Source organism: Dipteris shenzhenensis, chromosome 25, assembly GCF_047967505.1.
Source record: "Dipteris shenzhenensis isolate YYH24624 ecotype China chromosome 25, Dip_SZ_1.0, whole genome shotgun sequence".
Classification (NCBI taxonomy): domain Eukaryota; kingdom Viridiplantae; phylum Streptophyta; class Polypodiopsida; order Gleicheniales; family Dipteridaceae; genus Dipteris; species Dipteris shenzhenensis.
In genome coordinates this window covers 41405881-41425412 of record NC_141620.1, presented here as the reverse complement: position 1 = coordinate 41425412, position 19532 = coordinate 41405881, and the positions used below count along the sequence as shown (strand labels likewise).

General features: G+C 42.3%; 1 protein-coding gene across 1 annotated transcript; it reads right to left on the bottom strand.

The window, feature by feature from the left end:
- Positions 1 to 240: 240 nt before the first annotated feature.
- Positions 241 to 2902, bottom strand: LOC147885894 (uncharacterized). Its single transcript, XM_087396810.1, has 3 exons — positions 1869 to 2902; positions 1445 to 1591; positions 241 to 786 (listed from the first exon to the last, which is right to left on the bottom strand). Exons 1-3 carry the CDS (start codon positions 2651 to 2653, stop codon positions 486 to 488), a joined length of 1233 nt encoding a protein of 410 aa, XP_087252936.1. The 5' UTR covers positions 2654 to 2902; the 3' UTR covers positions 241 to 485.
- Positions 2903 to 19532: the final 16630 nt, after the last annotated feature.

The window sequence follows — 19532 nt, the reverse complement described above, 5'->3', positions numbered from 1 at the left end:
ATTCTCTTACAAAATTTCGTGGATGCTAGGAGAGCATTTTACTACAAAACTAGGACATGAGTTCTTTGTTATAAGAACCCCTAAATAGGCATTTGCAACATAGAATATCAATATGGTGCAACCTTTCCTTGCAAAGACGCAGGGCTGTAAACTCATTGTGACTGTTTGACCAATGAAAAAAGATTAAAAGGATGAAGTTTCGTTCCAATGTTCGTGAGCCTTGATACGTTGCCTCAGTGTTAGCCAGGGTGTCCAAGCAGTCTTAATGTTGGATATGTAGAACCCAGTATATTCCTCCTTGAAAATTTGGTTTCCTACTACCTCCTGTCATAACTATTCCCTTTGGCTTTACAGTAGTTACCCTGTTATAGAATTAGAGCTGCTCCTCTAATGACTGTAAGATACCTTCCTCAATCACAAAGAGTTAGAGATGCTCCTCAAGTGAGTATAAAACATCATCCCAAATCCTATATTGGAGCGGTTCCTCAACGGAGCACATCTTCTGAGAGTCCCTGATCCCAGGTCCGTGGCTCTGAAATCTGCTGTAGTTGTTGCAGTTGAGAGTAACTGCTTTGAGACAAGGGATACAACGCCATTTGCAAAGGCAGAGAGAGAGGAAATTGTTGAGGTAAATTGGAGACGGGCCGATGAATAACTTGGACCGGCTCTGGACCAGGATGATTGTGTACCCCTTCATACGTCGTCACAACATACGAGGGCTCGTTTGCTTGACGTTCTACATGTTTCTTCACACTGCACTTTTTGTCTGTACATTTATAGTAGCTCCTGCAGTTTGATCATAATCCCGTTAACGATTACATCCACTATTTGAATCGCTTTGAAGCACGAACAGAGAGCAACATTCTTGATTGCCTTCCTTATGATCCCTTAGTCGATTACAATGAAATTTACATGGCTAAATATGGTGGGTGCCTGTCTTACTACAACCTCTCAAGACTTTTTACTGCGAATCGTGATTTTTGACTAAAGACTTGCAAGAGAACTAATGTAATCGAACATACAGAAGGCCTGATCCTGCGTAAAATTAGGTCTAGAAGCAAGGACGCTGTTATGAGCACACCCCCTGAGATGGTTTATCTAAAACTTGAAAGGCAGTGAAAAGCTTCACTACTCTAGTTCACCTGTCCGTTCACTGAACGGAAAGGTTACGAGCACCTAGAAAGTTATTGTTCTAGTAGTTCTATCGAGCGCTTTATAAATTTACAGTATGGCTACGTTTTAACAACTTTCTCGTTGTTCAACACTCGAAGTTTCTCGCACTCCACATGATGCACGCTGGGAGGCTGTGCCAGGTAGATCATGTTGTAACATGAAAAATATAAGAACCAGTATACGGAGTTGGATGGGCTTTGTGGAGTAGATTCTTCAGATTAATCCTTTCAGCAGAAACATATAGTGATAGCTGGTAGAGAACAGTTGTTACCTCGGGAATGGACTGTTTTTAACAGCTTTTTGTCCGTACTTTCGCCACTTGAATCCATCATCAATAATTTCTACATCGCTCTTCAATTTGAATGCGAGTTTAGGCCCACGTTCTTTCTTGGGTTTCTTGGTCCGAGGAAGTTTTCCCCTACAGATTGTCAAAAAATGCAGGTTTTCATCAGTTATTCTGTGAACTCAGCATCCCTGCCTCTCAACCAATTTCCGTTAAGGATTTCGGAATCTCTCCTTCGAGAGAGAAGCAATTACCAGGTCCAAATTTGCATGATGAAAGGTGACTGATCGAGAAGGAACGGAAATTCAAAAATGGCATGCTCAATTGTTTCGGAATGTCTACGTGGCTTTAGCTAGAAGTACTCTTCTAGTACCAAAGTCGGATTGAATTCATCTGACCTCCGCAATCTTACCTTGTTTTATCGCCAAATTGGGTAGGCTGTTCCATCTGTTCGTCCTTAGCTTTCCCGGAGGTTTCCGTGTCTCCATCAGTTCTCGATGTGGATCCCTGCATACAGCAAGGGACGTCCTTTTCTTCATGAGACGAAGAATCGTCCTCAGGGCCTTCGCTAGAGGCCGATGAAGTAGGTGTGACGGACAGGACCATGTCATTTATTTTTGCAGGCTCAAGGCTAGTAAAACTCGATAGATTATAACCGGACCTCTGGACAATCTGTCCTGACTCGTCCACTACGATCGATGGGGCTTGCAGCGCCTGGTGCAGAAACGGGTCCTGCGAACTCGTTCCTGTCTCTAAAGGCGCATCAACGGCGAATGCCGTAGGTGGATCAGAACTGTTATATGAGGCGCTGCCTGGGATTCTCGGCATGTACCAGGCAGATTCTGGCGCAGCCTCGGTTGTCGGCCGAAGGCGAGACATCCAAGCATTCGGATTGAGCTGCTGGGGCCATGGGCCGAGCTCGTGAAAAGTCGAAGATTGAGCAAAAGCTGGGGGCACCGAAAATCCTTCTGAAACCGGTTGGATATTTGTCAAGTGATACGGAATGGGCAATTGAGGTGCGAGAGCTGCTGTGGGAGGGGGGAGGGAGGGTTGGGCGGGAGGGAAGGAGGGAGGAGGTGGGTAATCGAAGAGGGAGGGGGGGTCATCGGATTCTAATTTGCGAAGGATATCTTTCCAGTCAGCTTCGGAGTCCGAGGGATCGAGGGAGGGGGAGTCGAAGCTACGGAAAGGGTCCATGAGGGAGGGAAGGAAGAGGGACGGAGATGGAAGGGAGGGATCAGAGAGGGTGGGAGGATGCCCTGGAGGGGGTAAACCTTGTTGGGCAGGACGCAAAGGTATTAGTGGAACACTAGACTGGAAATATATAAAAAGCAGCACAGTCCAATCTCTCTCTCATCGCTTCAAAGGGTCGCGTCGAAGGATGATCAGAGAGGATAGATGAGCAATGGAGAGGGAAGGATGGACCACAGAGTGTGAGTTTTAACAGTTGGGAAGGAAGAAAGGATGCTTCCTGCAGAGGAACCAAAGAGACGAAATGATATAGACTCTAGAGGTTCAATCCAAGATTGCATATATATTGTAAGAAGAGGAACAATCCAACCGCTCTCTCATCTCTTCATTAGGGCATTGTAGTCAAAGCAGTATCATGTGCATGGAGTATTGAGCAACTCCCTGGCACGACTGCCTATGGCTTTGGGAAACTTCGAAGCTTCAGAGTGGCGGCTGTTCAAACTTCACTCCTCTCGGATTTGAATGGTTCCTCAAACCCGGTCTCAGTATAAGAGCGGTTTTCCTACGTTTGAATTCAAAGTCTTCGTCACAGGTCTTCCCGGATGACGTCAGCCCATTGACCACGAGCTTGACTGGCCGCAACATTTTAAAACCGCCTTTTGAAAACCACGTCAGGAAAAGGGCGGTTTTCGAAATAAGTACCTTGCACACTACGTGAAGAAAGTTGGTTAATCTATACCGTTCATATTATATTACGTCCAGTTGAAAGTTTAATCTCCACCGTTCATCTTCAATGGCGGGCTTGGAATTTTTTAAGCGTTCTACTCTGCAATCTGGAAATGCACATGGCTTATATAAATATACATGTGTGTGTGTGTATATATAATTATATACACACATAATTATATATGTGTGTGTATATATAAAATTATATACACACATTATATATATATATATACATATACACACATTATCTGTATATATGTGTGTGCGCGCGGGCATATATGTGTATACCTGATTTGGGGCCCCTATGTATACATGAAGAATCTCCACCGTTCATGTCTAGGGAGGATTAATCTCCACCGTTCATCTTTAGATGGCGGAATTTCCTGCTCTGGAAATGCAAAAAAAGAAAAAAGAAAAGTTATATATCTATATATCTATATACATATACACATATATACATACATATAAACATCTATATATGTGTGTGTTGACCCTTTCTTTGCTCGCTTTGCTTCTTCTTTATCTGCTCCCAATCGCAGCCTTCCCCCATTTTATTTACCTCTCACCTATCGCTTGCATCAATCAACTAAGCCCCGCATTAGTCTCTCGCGTAGCTCATCGCCTTTATCTTCTCTCTTCCGCCTATCTTACGGAGAAAATGCCCCGATGGAGACCGCAGGGGTCTGAGTAAGATGCCAAAGTATCCACAAATACTTGGCAGCAAATCTTCACCGCATTCTCACAAAGACGCTGTGAGCGAGAACTGGGTTGCCAACTACCGATGCCCATAGATGATCCGTTAGGAAGCTCTCTTTGTCTCTCCAGTCTTTATCGTTTTCAGCCAGCTTACTCTCTTTCCGCCCCAATCAACGCCTGCTTTTGGTCTTTTCAATCTTTGTCGCCAACAACTCGGCGCCCATCTTCTGTCTCGTTCACCTTGCCTTCTCTCGGCTGCACATGTCACCACAATCGTCGCCACGTTTTCTGCCTCTCTTTCGTCTGCCATGCTCATCTCACTATCTTCCCTCTTCCTCCTCTTGTTCTCTCTCTCCCTGAGCCTCCTTCCCTGGAGGTCACGCAAGACGTAGCAGCCGCTGAACGAGAGCCACAAGCTCTGAAAGATATCTCCGACTATCTTTGCTAGGATCTTGTTTAGCGTAGGCCTGGGCGTCAAGCCCACCGGGCCCGGTCGCCACCAACGACGTGCGTGAACTGCCCGTCGAGAAGATTTCACGTGACTAGCCACCGCGATCGTCGACGGCCTTGGCACCTGCGACGAAGATTTGATCGCGTGGCCACATCAATACACCTTTTGTACGATACACAAAAATAAAGCTTACCTTTTGTAAATTTTTAAAAATTGATGTTTCCGAAAAGAAAAACATGCCTATTCCCCCCACCAACGTTTCAAATGTTTCTTGCAAATAATAAGAGTGCAAAAGGCCCGCCATGTGCAAGAATTCAATTAGACGCTGCAATCATGGGAGCCATTGTTCTCATCCATTATTTTTGCATCACGCTCTTATCTTCACAAATGTTTTAAAATGGGAGTCCATCTCTCTCATATACGGAAATGAAATCCTCATGTTCATTTAAACATGAGTGATTCTTATGGTTCTAGAACACAAGCAATCATGCCCTCTCATCGTTATCAGTCAAACCATGCACTCCACCGCATCTTCTTTACATCCTTTTCACAAAGATGTTCAAGCTTTAAAAAATATTGCGACATCATACACTTGTTATAAGATATTACACTCTTAATATTGTCAGTACGAAGAGACCCTATTTGCCATGTACACAATGTTTGAGTCTGAGCAATCCACACGGTTGTATGAGAGTGTTGGGATGTCAAAACTATGGGCTTATCTCTCAATCTTGAATCTGCAAGCAAAGTATGGATGGTCTGATACAAGTGTCTTGGCCTTAATGAGGTTAGCGCCTGCATTAATTTATCTCTCAATTTGAATCTTGATTGTGCTAACATTAAAAAAGAGACACCTCATGCTTGCAGTGCTTGTGCCAGGGAAGCACTAGGCAAAAAATATGGACATTTACATGGCACCTTTGATAGATGAGTTACAGATCTTATGGAGAGGCATACATGTCTTTGATATTTCCAGATCTCCTAGACATGCCAATGACATTTTGATCAGGGGAATCTTGATGTGGACCATGCAGAGTGCACAGGTATGTGGTTCTGTCTTTACATGTATAATGATACTTTATGACTCTCTTTCTAGTGCTTGTCTTATACTAACACATTCATGCACACATGTATGACTTGCAATAATGATACATGTATAATGATACTTTTACGACTCTCTTTCTAGTGCATGTCTTATACTAACACATTCATGCATGCATGCATGACTTGCAATAAGTGGGTACCATGCTTGTCTTGTTTGTGGAAAGGGTTTGAGTGCACTTGCACAACACTCGAAACATATGAGGAAAATGGTTTATGAAGCACTACTACACACGGATCCTATTGCGACGTTTACGTACCAACGTTTAGCGCCCGCTTAGCGTTAATCGTCGATATGAAAAGCGGATTTCGTAAATCGTCGCTATATAGCGACTGTTGGTAAAAGTCGCTATATAGCGACTTTCAAAAGTCGCTATATAGCGACACTGATATAAAATATTATAGCGACGTTTTTACAGAGGTTTTTTTTTTTTAATAGGCCTTAAAAGTTAATTTTTTCCAATGACAAAATTTTTTAATTTTTCATACATGTTTGAGCTCATAGAGAATAAAAAAATGAGAGCATGTACATCAAGCCTTTGAAGCTCATATATTCATGTCCAAGTTTGAGATGAGAAAAATCAAATAAGAGCATTTACATCAACTATTTCATCTTGAGCCAAGTCTAAGGCGCCAAGCAAGTCTATCTCCAACTCTATACCAAGTTGATCTCCTATATCATCATCATACTCTAGCATCGTACGTTCACCTAAAAGTATTTGATCATCTTCTTCAATAAAGCTTAAGTGTGGTGATTGATCTTGATGATTGTTGTCTTCTTGGTCAATATCGTGATCTCCATCCTCCTCCCGTGCGATGTCATTATGCGCATCTTCCTCTTGGCTCATATGATGATCTACATCTTCTTCGCTAGATTCATCAATTGGATCTGGCATTGGTAGTGGCATCTCCATATCCACATCTCGATCTTCAAAAATTTTCTTACTTCGTGGTGCAACTTGGATCACGTACCACCATCTTGGATCAGAACGATCCGGATGAAAAACCACCTATATTGAAGATGGGTGCCAAATGTCGTCAATTATATATATATCAATGGACTTTAAAAATGAAAGCTTCGACTCATTAAATCATTAGTATGCACCTGCTCACAGTGCTCGGGAAGAACAAAAGTATCACTTTCATCGGTCCAATGTTTGGTGGAGTCTATTGCAAAGAGACCGCTACTATCTTTTCTCATTGTCGCATGGGGACCGTTGTAAGTAGTTCTAAACCATTTTACATCAAGAATGAAAATAGTAAATCGTCTGAAATCAATTTCATAGATGTCGCATATGGTTCCACCAATAATCCAACTGTGAGGAGAGAAGATTGGTATCCGAAGCACTTGCTCGGCTATCTTGTGTGAAGTTAGCCATGACTCCACAATCATACGTGACTCTCTTTGAATCGATGCGTTCCACGCGAAAATGTCGTCCATATGACCATAATGCACTGTACTTTTTGTACCGTAAAAGAGCATCATTAAAACAATGAAGATGCACCTATTTTATAGCATATATTGCCACAAATAATTACTTAATTACGTCAAGAAATAAGAAACTTAGATGCACCATACATCTAGATGATAACTCTCGCTCACGCTCGTTTATTGTCTCTCCATCACGTTCGACTTTACGTAGAGCCAGTTGTAGCCAATCAAGTGACATGTGAGTAGGGAGAAGAGCCAGATCTCGTGGATATGGTTGTGATCGCCTGTACGTTACTCTGAATCTCGTCCTTGCATTAATTCTTTCTGCTTTGGCCACTTCATATCTCTCAATCCACTTCTGCATCTCAGGGCTATTGAGGATACAAAACTTATTGAATTTCTCCATTTGCTCTTCGCTCATCTTTCTTTCAATCCCTTTTCCTTGGGGAACCTCGCCAACGATGCGATCATCATCCTTGTTGTGCCAAGCTTCCGGCATATCAGGATCCGTGGATGGAAGAAACTCTGTGATATATACTAATGACTCTTGCACAAGCCATCCCTCTGCCATGCTTGCTTCTGGTCTTGCTCTTTGTCTTACAAACCCCTTTAAAGTTTTCATAAACCGCTCGAGAAAAAACATCCATCGACTATGAACGGTACCTGCTATAGCCACCTCATCAACTATGTGCACAAGCAAGTGGACTTGAGTTGTCATAATGCTTGAGGGAAAGTGCTTCTCAAGCAAGCATACGGCTTCGATGGATTCCACCCTAGCCTTCTCAATGCTCGATATAGAGATCTCTTTTTGAGATATCCACCTATTTCACATGTCCATGCATATGTAAGATATTTGAGATATCCACCTATTTCACATGTCCATTAAGAAAATACATAATGCGATTTGATAGTAAGCATACCTCACAATACCACAGATCTTGAATATAGCATTTCTAACATCTTCTTGTAAGCACCCTTTTATTGTAATTGGGAGGATGAACTATCAAAGCAACAATGAAGTCATGTCAACAATATAACATAATAATAATTTCGCTAACGCATCACTATTATCGGTACACTAATTCTACTTAGAATACATGTAAGACCTTGTGCCAATCGTGGGACTTGAGGCCACTAAGCTTATTGTCCTTTGAAAATGCTCCTTTCAAGCAACGCATGTACCCTGTCGGTGTTTGAAAAGAGGCAATGTCTGCCTTGACCGCTGCCTCCTCCCTCGTAGAGAGGATCCACGTTGCTTTCGGGAGGACAACTTTTCCCGAAGCATGCACTTGGGGCCACAAATGAGACATCCTATTCATAGCACGCAAGTCTTCTCGCACTCCTCTCAAGTCCTTGGAACCAACCAAGTGTGCCCAAATAGTAGCCCCCACATTCTTGAAGATATGCATGGGATCCAAGAGATGATTGATTTGTAACTGACCCCAATAAGGAAGCTCGTGAAAGATCGATAGCCTCTTCATACCAGGAGGAGGTTCCTCTCCATTCGCCCTCCAAGCTTGAATCCAATCACTTGCCTTCAAATATGATGGTGGTGGCCGATCAAGCTGACCTCCACGTGCGAGATGGTCGAGCGGAAGGTATCGAGCATGACCTTCATAAACATTTTTCCTCATATGTTTGGAGTAGCATGCAAGCGATTTCAGAGCCGGTCCACAAACAAGACAAGCATGGTACCCACTTGTAACAATTCCTGCACGCGTGCATGAATGTGTTAGTACAAGACATGCATGCAAAAGAGAGTAAAAAAAGCATAATCCCTCATTGTACATGTAAAGACACAACCACGTATCTGCGTACTCTCCATATCCTGGGTAGTCATGCATGGTCCACATCAAGATACCCCTGACCAAAATATCATTGGTATGTCTAGGAGCTCTGGAAATATCAAAGACCTGCACTCCTCTTCATAATATTTGTAACTCCTCTATCAAAGGTGCCATGTACACGTCCATGTTTTTTGCCTTGTACTTTCCTGGCACAAGTAGTGCAAGCATGAGGTGTCCCTTTTTTATTGTTAGCCATGGTGGGATATTGTAATTCACCACGACTATGGGCCATGTCGACCAAGATGTCGAGCGTAACCCGAAAGGATTCACGCCATCCATGGCTAGCCCAAGATGTAAGTTGCGTGGCTCCCTCGCAAAGTCCGACCACTGATTATCTATGTGCTTCCAAGCTGCACAATCTGCGGGAATCCTCAATGTGTGATCAGTGGACCGATGAGATGCATGCCATGTGATCAACTCCGCTATGGATTTGCATCGAAACATGTGTTGTATTCTTGCAATGATGGGAAAGTGTCTTAAGACCTTTACTGGTATCCGCTCACCCTGCAAGTCATCTCTATATCGTTGTTCCCCACACTTTGGACAACTAGCCAAATATCCATGCTCACGACGAAAGAGAATACAATCATTACGGCAAGCATGGATGGTATCATAATCCATACCCACCGTTGTTAGCATCCTTTTCGCTTCATCTCTTGATGCGGGCATGGTATTTGGTGCAGGCAACATCTTCTGGAGCAACCTATGACAAAGACACCATCCAAATGATGATTCTCAAAACAAACAATATCCAAATAATGAGTCAAATTAATGCAAGGGCTAACCTCATTAAGGCCGAGACACTTGTATCCGACCACCCATACTGTACTTGTAGATTCAAGATTGAGAGACAAGCATGTAGTTTAGACATCCTAGCACCCTCGTACAATTGTGTTGATTGCAACTCTCGCATTTCGACCTCAGACTCTGACATCACGTGTATGTGGGATGTAGTGCCCCTAAAAATGGAATCCATCATGTCGACCATACCCTCGTCGTCATCCGAGAGACTATAGTCTTGTTGAAAGTGAGAAGATATATGTGTACCCTCGTCACCCTCCTCATCCTGTTTTAAGATTTCATGTAAATATAAGATCTTCTATTTCCTGGTATACAATAAGATTGCAAACTTAAATAGCTTTGACTTACCGATGATCCATCAACATGTGCAACACCAACGGGGGGTACTAGTTTCGGCTCCTCCCCATACATCCGCAAGTGGCGCATGATAATACGATGTTGATGTCGTACTTCTCGCTTGCAATGAGTGCAATGACAGTATAACCTCTTCGTAAGCCACTTCGTGCTCCCGAGCATTGGTGCATCATCGGATGAGCTTCCACTCGTCCCTTCCATCTACACTTATAAAATCACAACCTAAGCATGAAGAGGAGATATTGACAATTATAAAATAGCATGTTTGAGCTTCTCTTGAGGCTACATAAAAAAAGTGACAGTAAGCGTCGCTATATAGCGACGCTTTTCTCTGTTCCGTCGCTATTAAAAACGTCGCTATATAGCGACGAATAAGCGTCGCTATATAGCGACGCTGTGAGTTAAAACCCAAAACGCTAAATGCGCGGCATTTTCTTTATACTATTCCCTAATCTCTCAAGTAAGCAACCCAAAATCTCCTCCCACCTATTTTCGACGACCTCCCACCTATTCCAAGCAACCTCCCACTCTATTTTCCACTCCTCACCCTTCTCCTACCTCTTGTACACCCTCTCTATCCTTTTCCCTCTTTGGTTTCTTGAAAGGAAGTTCTTCAAGAGGTGAGTTTGTTTCAACAATGTAGGTTGTTTGTTTGTTAGCTTTAGTTTTGTGAGTGTTTCTTCTTGTATTGCTAAACCTGTAAACTAGTTTTCATGCTTGTTTTGAAAGGATTGAAACAAAAAACGAGATTTCAAGAAAGAAAGAAAAGTCACCTCTTTTTTCTGTATTTCTCTTCCTTCTCTTTCTCCTTGTCTCCTCAATCTCCTCCTTTCCTTGTCTCCTCAATCTCCTCCCTTCAAGAAGTTGCTTTTATAATCTCCTCCTTCCACTAACATCTTATTTGAAAAAATGGGTTGTTTTCTCTCTTTTGTAGGGCCAGTCCACTACACCGAGCGGTACATACTATTTCAGGTAAGTGCTTCCTCTTTTTTACATTTATTATTTTTGTTATTTGCATTGGCCTGCAGCTAGCGCTAGCTGCAGTGATGGGCGTAGGAACCCTCTCTTCCCCTCCCACTCTTTCCTTCTTCCCCCTTCTCTTATTCTCTTTTTTCCCCCTTCTCCTTTTTCCCCCTTCTCTTTTTTCCCTCTTCTCTTATTCTCTCTTTCCCCCTTCTCTCTTTCCCCCTCATCTCTTTTCCCTTCTCTCTTTCCTTTCCCTCTTATTCTCTATTTCCTTTCCCTCTTATTCTCTTATGCTTATGCTTCTCTCATTCCCCCTTCTTTCTTTCCCCCTTCTCTCATTCGAATAAGCTCATGCTCATGCATGAGCATAAGCATGAGCTTATGCTTATGCTAATGCTTAAGCATAAGCATAAGCATAAGCATAAGCTCATGCTTATGCTCATGCATGAGCATGAGCTTATGCTTAAGTTTCCCCCTTCTTTATGCTTCTATTTCCGCATAAGGTCATGCTTATGCATGAGCTTATGCGGAATTAGAGAATGAGAGAAGCTTATGCGGAAACTCATTCTCTATTTCCGCATAAGCTCCTTCTCTTTTCCCGCATGAGCATAAGCATGAGCTTATGCTTATGCTTATGCATAAGCATAAGCTCATGCTTATGCTCATGCATGAGCATGAGATTATGCAAATGAGAGAAGGGGAAATAGAGAAGGGGGAATGAGAGAAGCATAAGCTCATGCTTATGCTCATGCATGAGCATGAGCTTATGCTTAAGTTTCCCCCTTCTCTCTTTCCCCCTTCTCTTATTCCCCCTTCTCTATTTCCCCCTTATCTCATTTGCATAAGCTCATGCTCATGCATGAGCATAAGCATGAGCTTATGCTTATGCATAAGCATAAGCATAAGCTCATGCTTATGCTCATGCATGAGCATGAGCTTATGCTTAAGTTTCCCCCTTCTTTATGCTTCTATTTCCGCATAAGCTTATGCTTATGCATGAGCTTATGCGGAAATAGAGAATGAGAGAAGCATAAGCTCATGCTCATGCTTATGCTTCTCTCATTCTCTATTTCCGCATAAGCTCATGCTTATGCATGAGCTTATGCGGAAACTCATTCTCTATTTCCGCATAAGCTCCTTCTCTTTTTCCGCATGAGCATGAGCTTATGCTTAAGTTTCACCCTTCTTTATGCTTCTATTTTTGCATAAGCTTATGTTTATGCATGAGCTTACGCGGAAATAGAGAATGAGAGAAGCATGAGCTCATGCTTATGCAGAAACTCATTCTCTATTTCCGCATAAGCTCATGCTTATGCATGAGCTTATGCGGAAATAGAGAATGAGAGAAGCTTATGCGGAAACTCATTTTCTATTTCCGCATAAGCTCCTTCTCTTTTTCCGCGTGAGCATAAGCACGAGCTTATGCTTATGCTTATGCTTAAGCATAAGAATAAGCATAAGCTCATGCTTATGCTCATGCATGAGCATGGGCTTATGCTTAAGTTTCTGCATAAGCTCATGCTTATGCATGAGCTTATGCGGAAATAGAGAATGAGAGAAGCTTATGCGGAAACTCATTCTCTATTTCCGCATAAGCTCCTTCTCTTTTTCCGCATGAGCATAAGCATGAGCTTATGCTTAAGCATAAGTATAAGCATAAGCTTATGCTTATGCTCATGCATGAGCATGAGCTTATGCTTAAGTTTGCGCATAAGCTCATGCTTATGCATGAGCTTATGCGGAAATAGAGAATGAGAGAAGCTTATGCGGAAACTCATTCTCTATTTCTGCATAAGCTCCTTCTCTTTTTCCGCATGAGCATAAGCATGAGCTTATGCTCATGCATGAGCATGAGCTTATGCTTAAGTTTCCCCCTTCTTTATGCTTCTATTTCCGCATAAGCTTATGCAGAAATACAGAATGAGAGCTCATTCTCTATTTCTGCATAAGCTCATGCTTATGCATGAGCTTATGCGGAAATAGAGAATGAGAGAAGCTTATGCGGAAACTCATTCTCTATTTCCGCATAAGCTCCTTCTCTTTTTCCGCATGAGCATGAGCTTATGCTTAAGTTTCCGCAGAAGCTCATGCTTATGCATAAACTTATGCGGAAATAGAGAATGAGAGAAGCTTATGCGGAAACTCTTTCTCTATTTTCGCATAAGCTCCTTCTCTTTTTCCGCATGAGCATAAGCATGAGCTTATGCTTATGCTTATGCTTAAGCATAAGCATAAGCATAAGCTCATGCTTATGCTCATGCATGAGCATGAGCTTATGCGGAAACTCTACATAAGCATAAGCATAAGCTTATGCTTATGCTCATGCATGAGCATGAGCTTATGCTTAAGTTTTCGCATAAGCTCATGCTTATGCATGAGCTTATGCGGAAATAGAGAATGAGAGAAGCTTATGCGGAAACTCATTCTCTATTTCCGCATAAGCTCCTTCTCTTTTTCCGCATGAGCATAAGCATGAGATTATGCTTATGCTTATGCTTAAGCATAAGCATAAGCATAAGCTTATGCTTATGCTCATGCATGAGCATGAGCTTATGCTTAAGTTTTCACATAAGCTCATGCTTATGCATGAGCTTATGCGGAAATAGAGAATGAGAGAAGCTTATGCGGAAACTCATTCTCTATTTCCGCATAAGCTTCTTCTCTTTTTCCGATGCTTAAGCTCCTTCTCTTTTTCCGCATAAGCTCCTTCTCTTTTTCCGATGCATAAGCTCATGCATAAGCATAAGCTTATGCGGAAACTTAAGCATAAGCTCATGCTCATGCATGAGCATGAGCTCATGCTTAAGTTTCCGCATAAGCTTATGCTTATGTTTATGCATGAGCTTATGCGGAAATAGAGAATGAGAGAAGCATAAGCTCATTCTCTATTTCCGCATAAGCTCCTTCTCTATTTCCGCATGAGCATAAGCATGAGCTTATGCTCATGCATGAGCATGAGCTTATGCTCAAGTTTCCGCATAAGCTTATGCTTATGCATGAGCTTATGTGGAAATAGAGAATGAGAGAAGCTTATGCTTCTCTCATTCTCTATTTCCGCATAAGCTCATTCTCTATTTCCCACTCTATTTCCCCCTTCTCTCATTTCTTCCTTCTCTCCTTCTCTATTTCCGCATAAGCTCATGCTTATGCTTATGCGGAAATAGAGAAGGAGAGAAGCATAATAGAGAAGGAGAGAAGCTTATGCTTCTCTCCTTCTCTATCTCCGCATAAGCTCATTCTCTATTTCTGCATAAGCTTATGCTTATGCTTCTCTCATTCCCCCTCATCTCTTTCCCCTTCTCTATTTCCCCCTTCTCTCATTCTCTATTTCCTCATTCTCATTCTCTTCTTTCCTTTCCATCTTCTTTCCCTCTTTCCTTTCCCTCTTCTTTCCTTTCCCTCTTCTTTCTTCTTGCCTATGCCTATGCCTATGCCTATGCTTATGTTTGTTTTTTTGTTTTCTGTTTTCGTGTTTGTGTCTATGTTAGACATGGGATCACGTCGCTCATCCGACGAGTACGGACAGCCTCACAGGAGGAGAGCTCACGATCTATATGCTCCAGAGGACTTTGATTCCTCTCAGGCGACTACCCCGAGGACTACCCCTGGTCTGACTCCTCTCGGACCTAGCACTACGACTACCCCTGGTCCAACTCCTCTTCCACGTAGCACTGCGACTACCCCTCGGGGAACTCCTTTGCTAGCCGTGCATGGCTTTGTCAGGAGTCCCGATGAGTTTGTAGCGCAGATGAGCGATGAGGAGGCAGCGAGATTCTTCTCTCTGCTCTCTTAGAGGACCTCAGCAATTCCTTCCCCTACACCGACGGGTGGACGGACTGCCCAGCCATCCCCTCGTGCCCCTTCAACCGCGGGTTCATCACTTGCGCATGCCTCTCGCAAGGGAAGGAAGAGTAGGATGGGCGGATCATGTTGTGCTGACTCGGGAGATGTAGACGAGTCAGCACACTCATGCTCCTTTAGGTCTCCACTTGGTCCGCAGACATAGTATCAGTCAGGTCCCTTTCCCTCTCCTACTCCCACTGCTACTCCTCACTCCGGAAGCGCTCGCGCAGCTTCCACTCCATCAGACTCTGCTACCGTCAGTCCCCCTTACTCATCAGGGGATCTCTCCTATCAAATCACATTTGCCGGAGAGATAATAGAAGATAAAAAGGACAAAGCAGTGATGGCCGCCATGAGGAGGTTGATGAGTCATCACTTCAAGAGCGGCATAAATACCGATTGGTGGTATCAAGATGCCCAAAAGAAGCAGGCGGTGATCGATGAGTTAAAACAAAGATACCCTAATCCGCCAAATGTGGAGTTTAATGATGATTATATGCGAGAGCGCATGGATTTGGTCCTGAAGCATCGTAGATCAACCTTGCGTACTTCCATTACAAAGGGGTTGGCTAAACCCAGCTGGGCAGACAAAGCTGATTGGAAGTACTTCAAGAAGCAACATAGGGACCATCCCGAAATGTTCGAGGGTCAGAGGAGGGCTGTGAAGAGATGGCTGGACGTCGTAGGTACTTCGCACTTTGGTGCAGGCAGACGGTATGCATTTGAGGCAACCGTGGTAAGTCTACTTCTTCTCATTTAATGTATTGTTCTATTTGTTTTACTTACATATTACATGCACTTTAGCTAACTCTAACTCTCATAAATTGGATCCACAGCAAGCTGCGATGGGTCGTCTTCCTACAGATATAGAGACGCGACGCGCATTTCGGATAGGAACAAAGCCGTGGTTCATTGAGCAAGAGGCAATGGGAGTGACGGTCGATTGGGCTGAGGTGGCTGCTCGCACGGTATAAGTTTACTCCTACTTGTAATCTCACTTTTTAATTTAAGTTCCAATCTAATTTTTGATTTATATGGTTCACTCTTAGGGTCAAAGCTCAAGCGTCCCATCATCGGAGGCGAGCGATCAACAGGGCTAAGGATCAGACGCAGGTGGCGAGGATGAGGGAGAAGATGCACGTGTCGAGGACCAAGGAACAGGCCAACAAGACGAAGATGATTCGGATTTGGATGAGTAGTGGTAGTAGCATTTTGTATATCTGCTCGTTTGAGCAATTTTGTATCACCCTTTCGACAGGGTAATTTTGTTACAAACACTGTTGTATATGTCCGACATGTATATGCATTTGTTACTCATCATTTCACAAGAACAATTTTGTATCACCCTGCAAGCAAGGGAAATTTTGTTATAAAAAACTTTCTTTTGTAATTACAAAAAAAAAAAAAGGATTAGTGGGGCTAAACAAGGCCAAAAGGAAGCCCTGTTTAGCCCCACTAACCCTTTTTTTTTACTTCTGTTAATCATCGCTATATAGCGAAGTTTACCAGTGTCGCTATATAGCGACGATTAACAGTGTCGCTATATAGCGATGTTTGCATCATCGCTATATAGCGACATTTGCCAGTGTCGCTATATAGCGACGCTCCTTTTTCGATGCTTTTAGCGACACTTATAGCGACGTTTGCACCCGTGAAAAAAAAAAATTTTAATGTAAAAAGCATCGGTATTTCCGTCTAAAAATGGCCTATGCCTTGTAGTGAAGGTCACCTTCCATTGGACCATCTCGCGCGTGAAGGCCATCTTGATCCACCACCAACATATTTGAAGGAAAGTGACTGGATTCAGGCTTGGAGCTTGAGGGCAAATGGAGAGGAGCCTCCTCCTGGTATGAAGAGACTATCCATCTTTCATGAGCTTCCTTATTGGGGTCAGTTGCAAATCAATCGTCTCTTGGATCCAATGCATATCTTCAAGAATATGGGGGCTACTATTTGGGCACACTTGGTTGGTGATAAAGACTCGAGATGAGTGCGAGAAGACTTGCATGCTATGGATAGGATGCCTCATTTGTGGCCCCAAGTGCATGGTCATAAAGATTTACTTCCAAAAGCAACATGGATCCTCTCTAAGAGAGAGGAGGCAGCGGCAGTCAAGGTGGACATCGCATCTTTTCGAAAACCATTAGGGTAGATGCGTTGCTTGAAAGGAGCATTTTCAAAGGACAATAAACTTAGTAGACTCAAGTCCCATGATTGGCACAAGGTTTGACATGTGTATATTTTAAGCTGTAGGATTAGTGTATCGATCATCGTGATGTGTTAGTGTAATTATGATTATGTTATATTATTGACATGACTTCTTTGTTGCTTGGATAGTTCACCCTCCCAATTATAGTGAAAGGGTGCTTAAAAGAAGATGTTAGAAATGCTATATTCAAGATCAATGGTATTAAGAGGTATACTTACTATCAATTCATATTGATTACATTTTCTTCAATTTAAGTTGAATAATCTGTACAAAGATTATGAATCTTATATAGGCATGTGAAATAGGTAGATATCTCAAAAAGAGATCTCCATATCAAGCATTGAGAAGGCTAGGGTGGACTCCATCAAAGCCGTAATCTTGCTTGAGAAGCACTTTCCCTCGAGTATTATGACAACTCAAGTGCACTTGCTTATGCACATAGTTGATGAGGTGGCCATTGCAGCTACTGTTCATAGTTAGTGGATGGTTTTTCTCCAGCAGCTTATGAAAATTTTGAAGGGGTTTATAAGACAGAGAGCAAGACTGGAAGCAAGCATGGCAAGGGATGGCTTGTGCAAGAGTCATTAGTATATATCACAGAGTTTCACAACTACACATGGGCCCTATTTTGATGCTTAAGCACTGACGTTTAGCACGTGCGGGTGCTAATTGTCGGTAATCAAAGTGGGATCAGCTAAGTGTCACTATATAGCGACTTTAGACAAGTGTCACTATATAGCGATCTTTAAAGAGAGTCGCTATATAGCATCACTTACTAGACTTGTGAGTGGTCGTTATACAGTGACACTCATGAGATAGTTTCCTATAGCGACGTTTTACAGAGAGTGTTTTTTCCCATAACGACCTTTAAATATAGTTTTTCCCAATGACAATTTTTTTCCTTTTCATACATATTTGATCCTTTGAGAGAATAAAAGTATAAGAGCATGTACATCAAGTTTGAAGCTCATATATTTACGTCCAAGTTTGAGATAAAAAAAATCAATGAAGAGCATTTACATCAACGGCTTCCTCCTGAGCCAAGTCTAATGTGCCAAACAAGTCTATCTCTAACTCTATACCGAGTTGATCTCCTATATCATCATCGTACTCTAGCATCGTACATTCACCTAAGACTTGATCATCTTCTTCAATAAAGTGTGGTGATTCTTGATGATCGTCATCTTCTTCCTCAATATCGTGATCTCCATCTTCCTCCCATACGATGTCATTATGCGCATCTTCCTCTTGGCTCATATTGTAATCTTCATCTTCTTCGCTAGATCCATCTGGATCAATTGGATCTGGCATTGGCAGTGGCATCTCCATATCCACATCTCTATCTTTAAAAATTTGCTTACCTTGGATCGAAATGATCCGGATGAAAAACCACCTATATTGAAGATGGGTGCTAAATGCCATCAATTATATAATGAAATTATGCTTAAGTACATGTATCAATGGATCTTTAAAAATGAAAGCTTCGATTAATTAAATCATTAGTATGCACCTGCTCACAATGCTCGGGAAGAACAAAAGTATCACTTTCATTGGTCCAAAGTTTGGTGGAGTCTATTGGAAAGAAACTGCTATTGTCTTTTCTCACTATCACATGAGGACCATTGTAAATAATTCTAAACCATTTTACATTAAGAATGAAAATACTAAATCGTCTAAAATCAATTTCATAGATTTCACGTATGGTCCCACAATAATCCAAGTGCGAGGAGAGAAGATTGGTATCCGAAGCACTTGCTTGGCTATCTTGTGTGAAGTTAGCCATGACTCCACAATCATACGTGACTCTCTTTGAATCGATGTGTTCCATGTGAAAATGTCGTCCATATGACGATAATGCACTGTGCTTTTTGTATTGCAAAAGAGCATCATTAAAACAATAAAGATGCATATATTTTATAGTGTATATTGCCACAAATAATTACTAAATTACATCAAGAGGTAAGAAACTTACATGCATCATACATCCAGATGATAACTTTTGCTCGCGCTCGTTTATTATCTCTCCATCAGCCAGTTATAGGCAATCAAGTGACATGTGAGTGGGGAGAAGGGCAAGATCCCGTGGATATGGTTGTGATCGCGTGTAAATTACTCTAAGTCTCTTCCTTGCAACTATTCTTTCTGCTTTGGCCGCCTCATATCTCTCAATCCACTTCTGCATCTCCTTGCTATTGAAGATATAAGAGTTATTGAATTTCTCAATTTGCTCTTTGCGGCTCATCTTTCTTTCAATCCCTTTTCCTTGGGGAACCTCGCCAATGATACGATCATCATCCTTGTTATGCCAAGCTTGCGGCATATCGGGATCCATGGATGCAAGAAACTCCATGATATATATACTAATGAGTCTTGCACAAGCCATCCCCCATGCTTGCTTCTGGTCTTGCTCTTTGCCTTACAAATTTCTTCAAAGTTTTCATAAACCACTCGAGAAAAAA

Bases quoted from the DNA above. Each gene is read 5' to 3' on its own strand.
- LOC147885894 (XM_087396810.1), bottom strand. From the start codon at position 2,653: ATGGACCCTTTCCGTAGCTTCGACTCCCCCTCCCTCGATCCCTCGGAC. The intron at 1,592-1,868 runs GTAAGATTGCGG...GACAATCTGTAG, and splicing joins CAATTTGGCGATAAAACAAG to GGGAAAACTTCCTCGGACCA. The intron at 787-1,444 runs GTAACAACTGTT...ATCAAACTGCAG, and splicing joins AAAAACAGTCCATTCCCGAG to GAGCTACTATAAATGTACAG.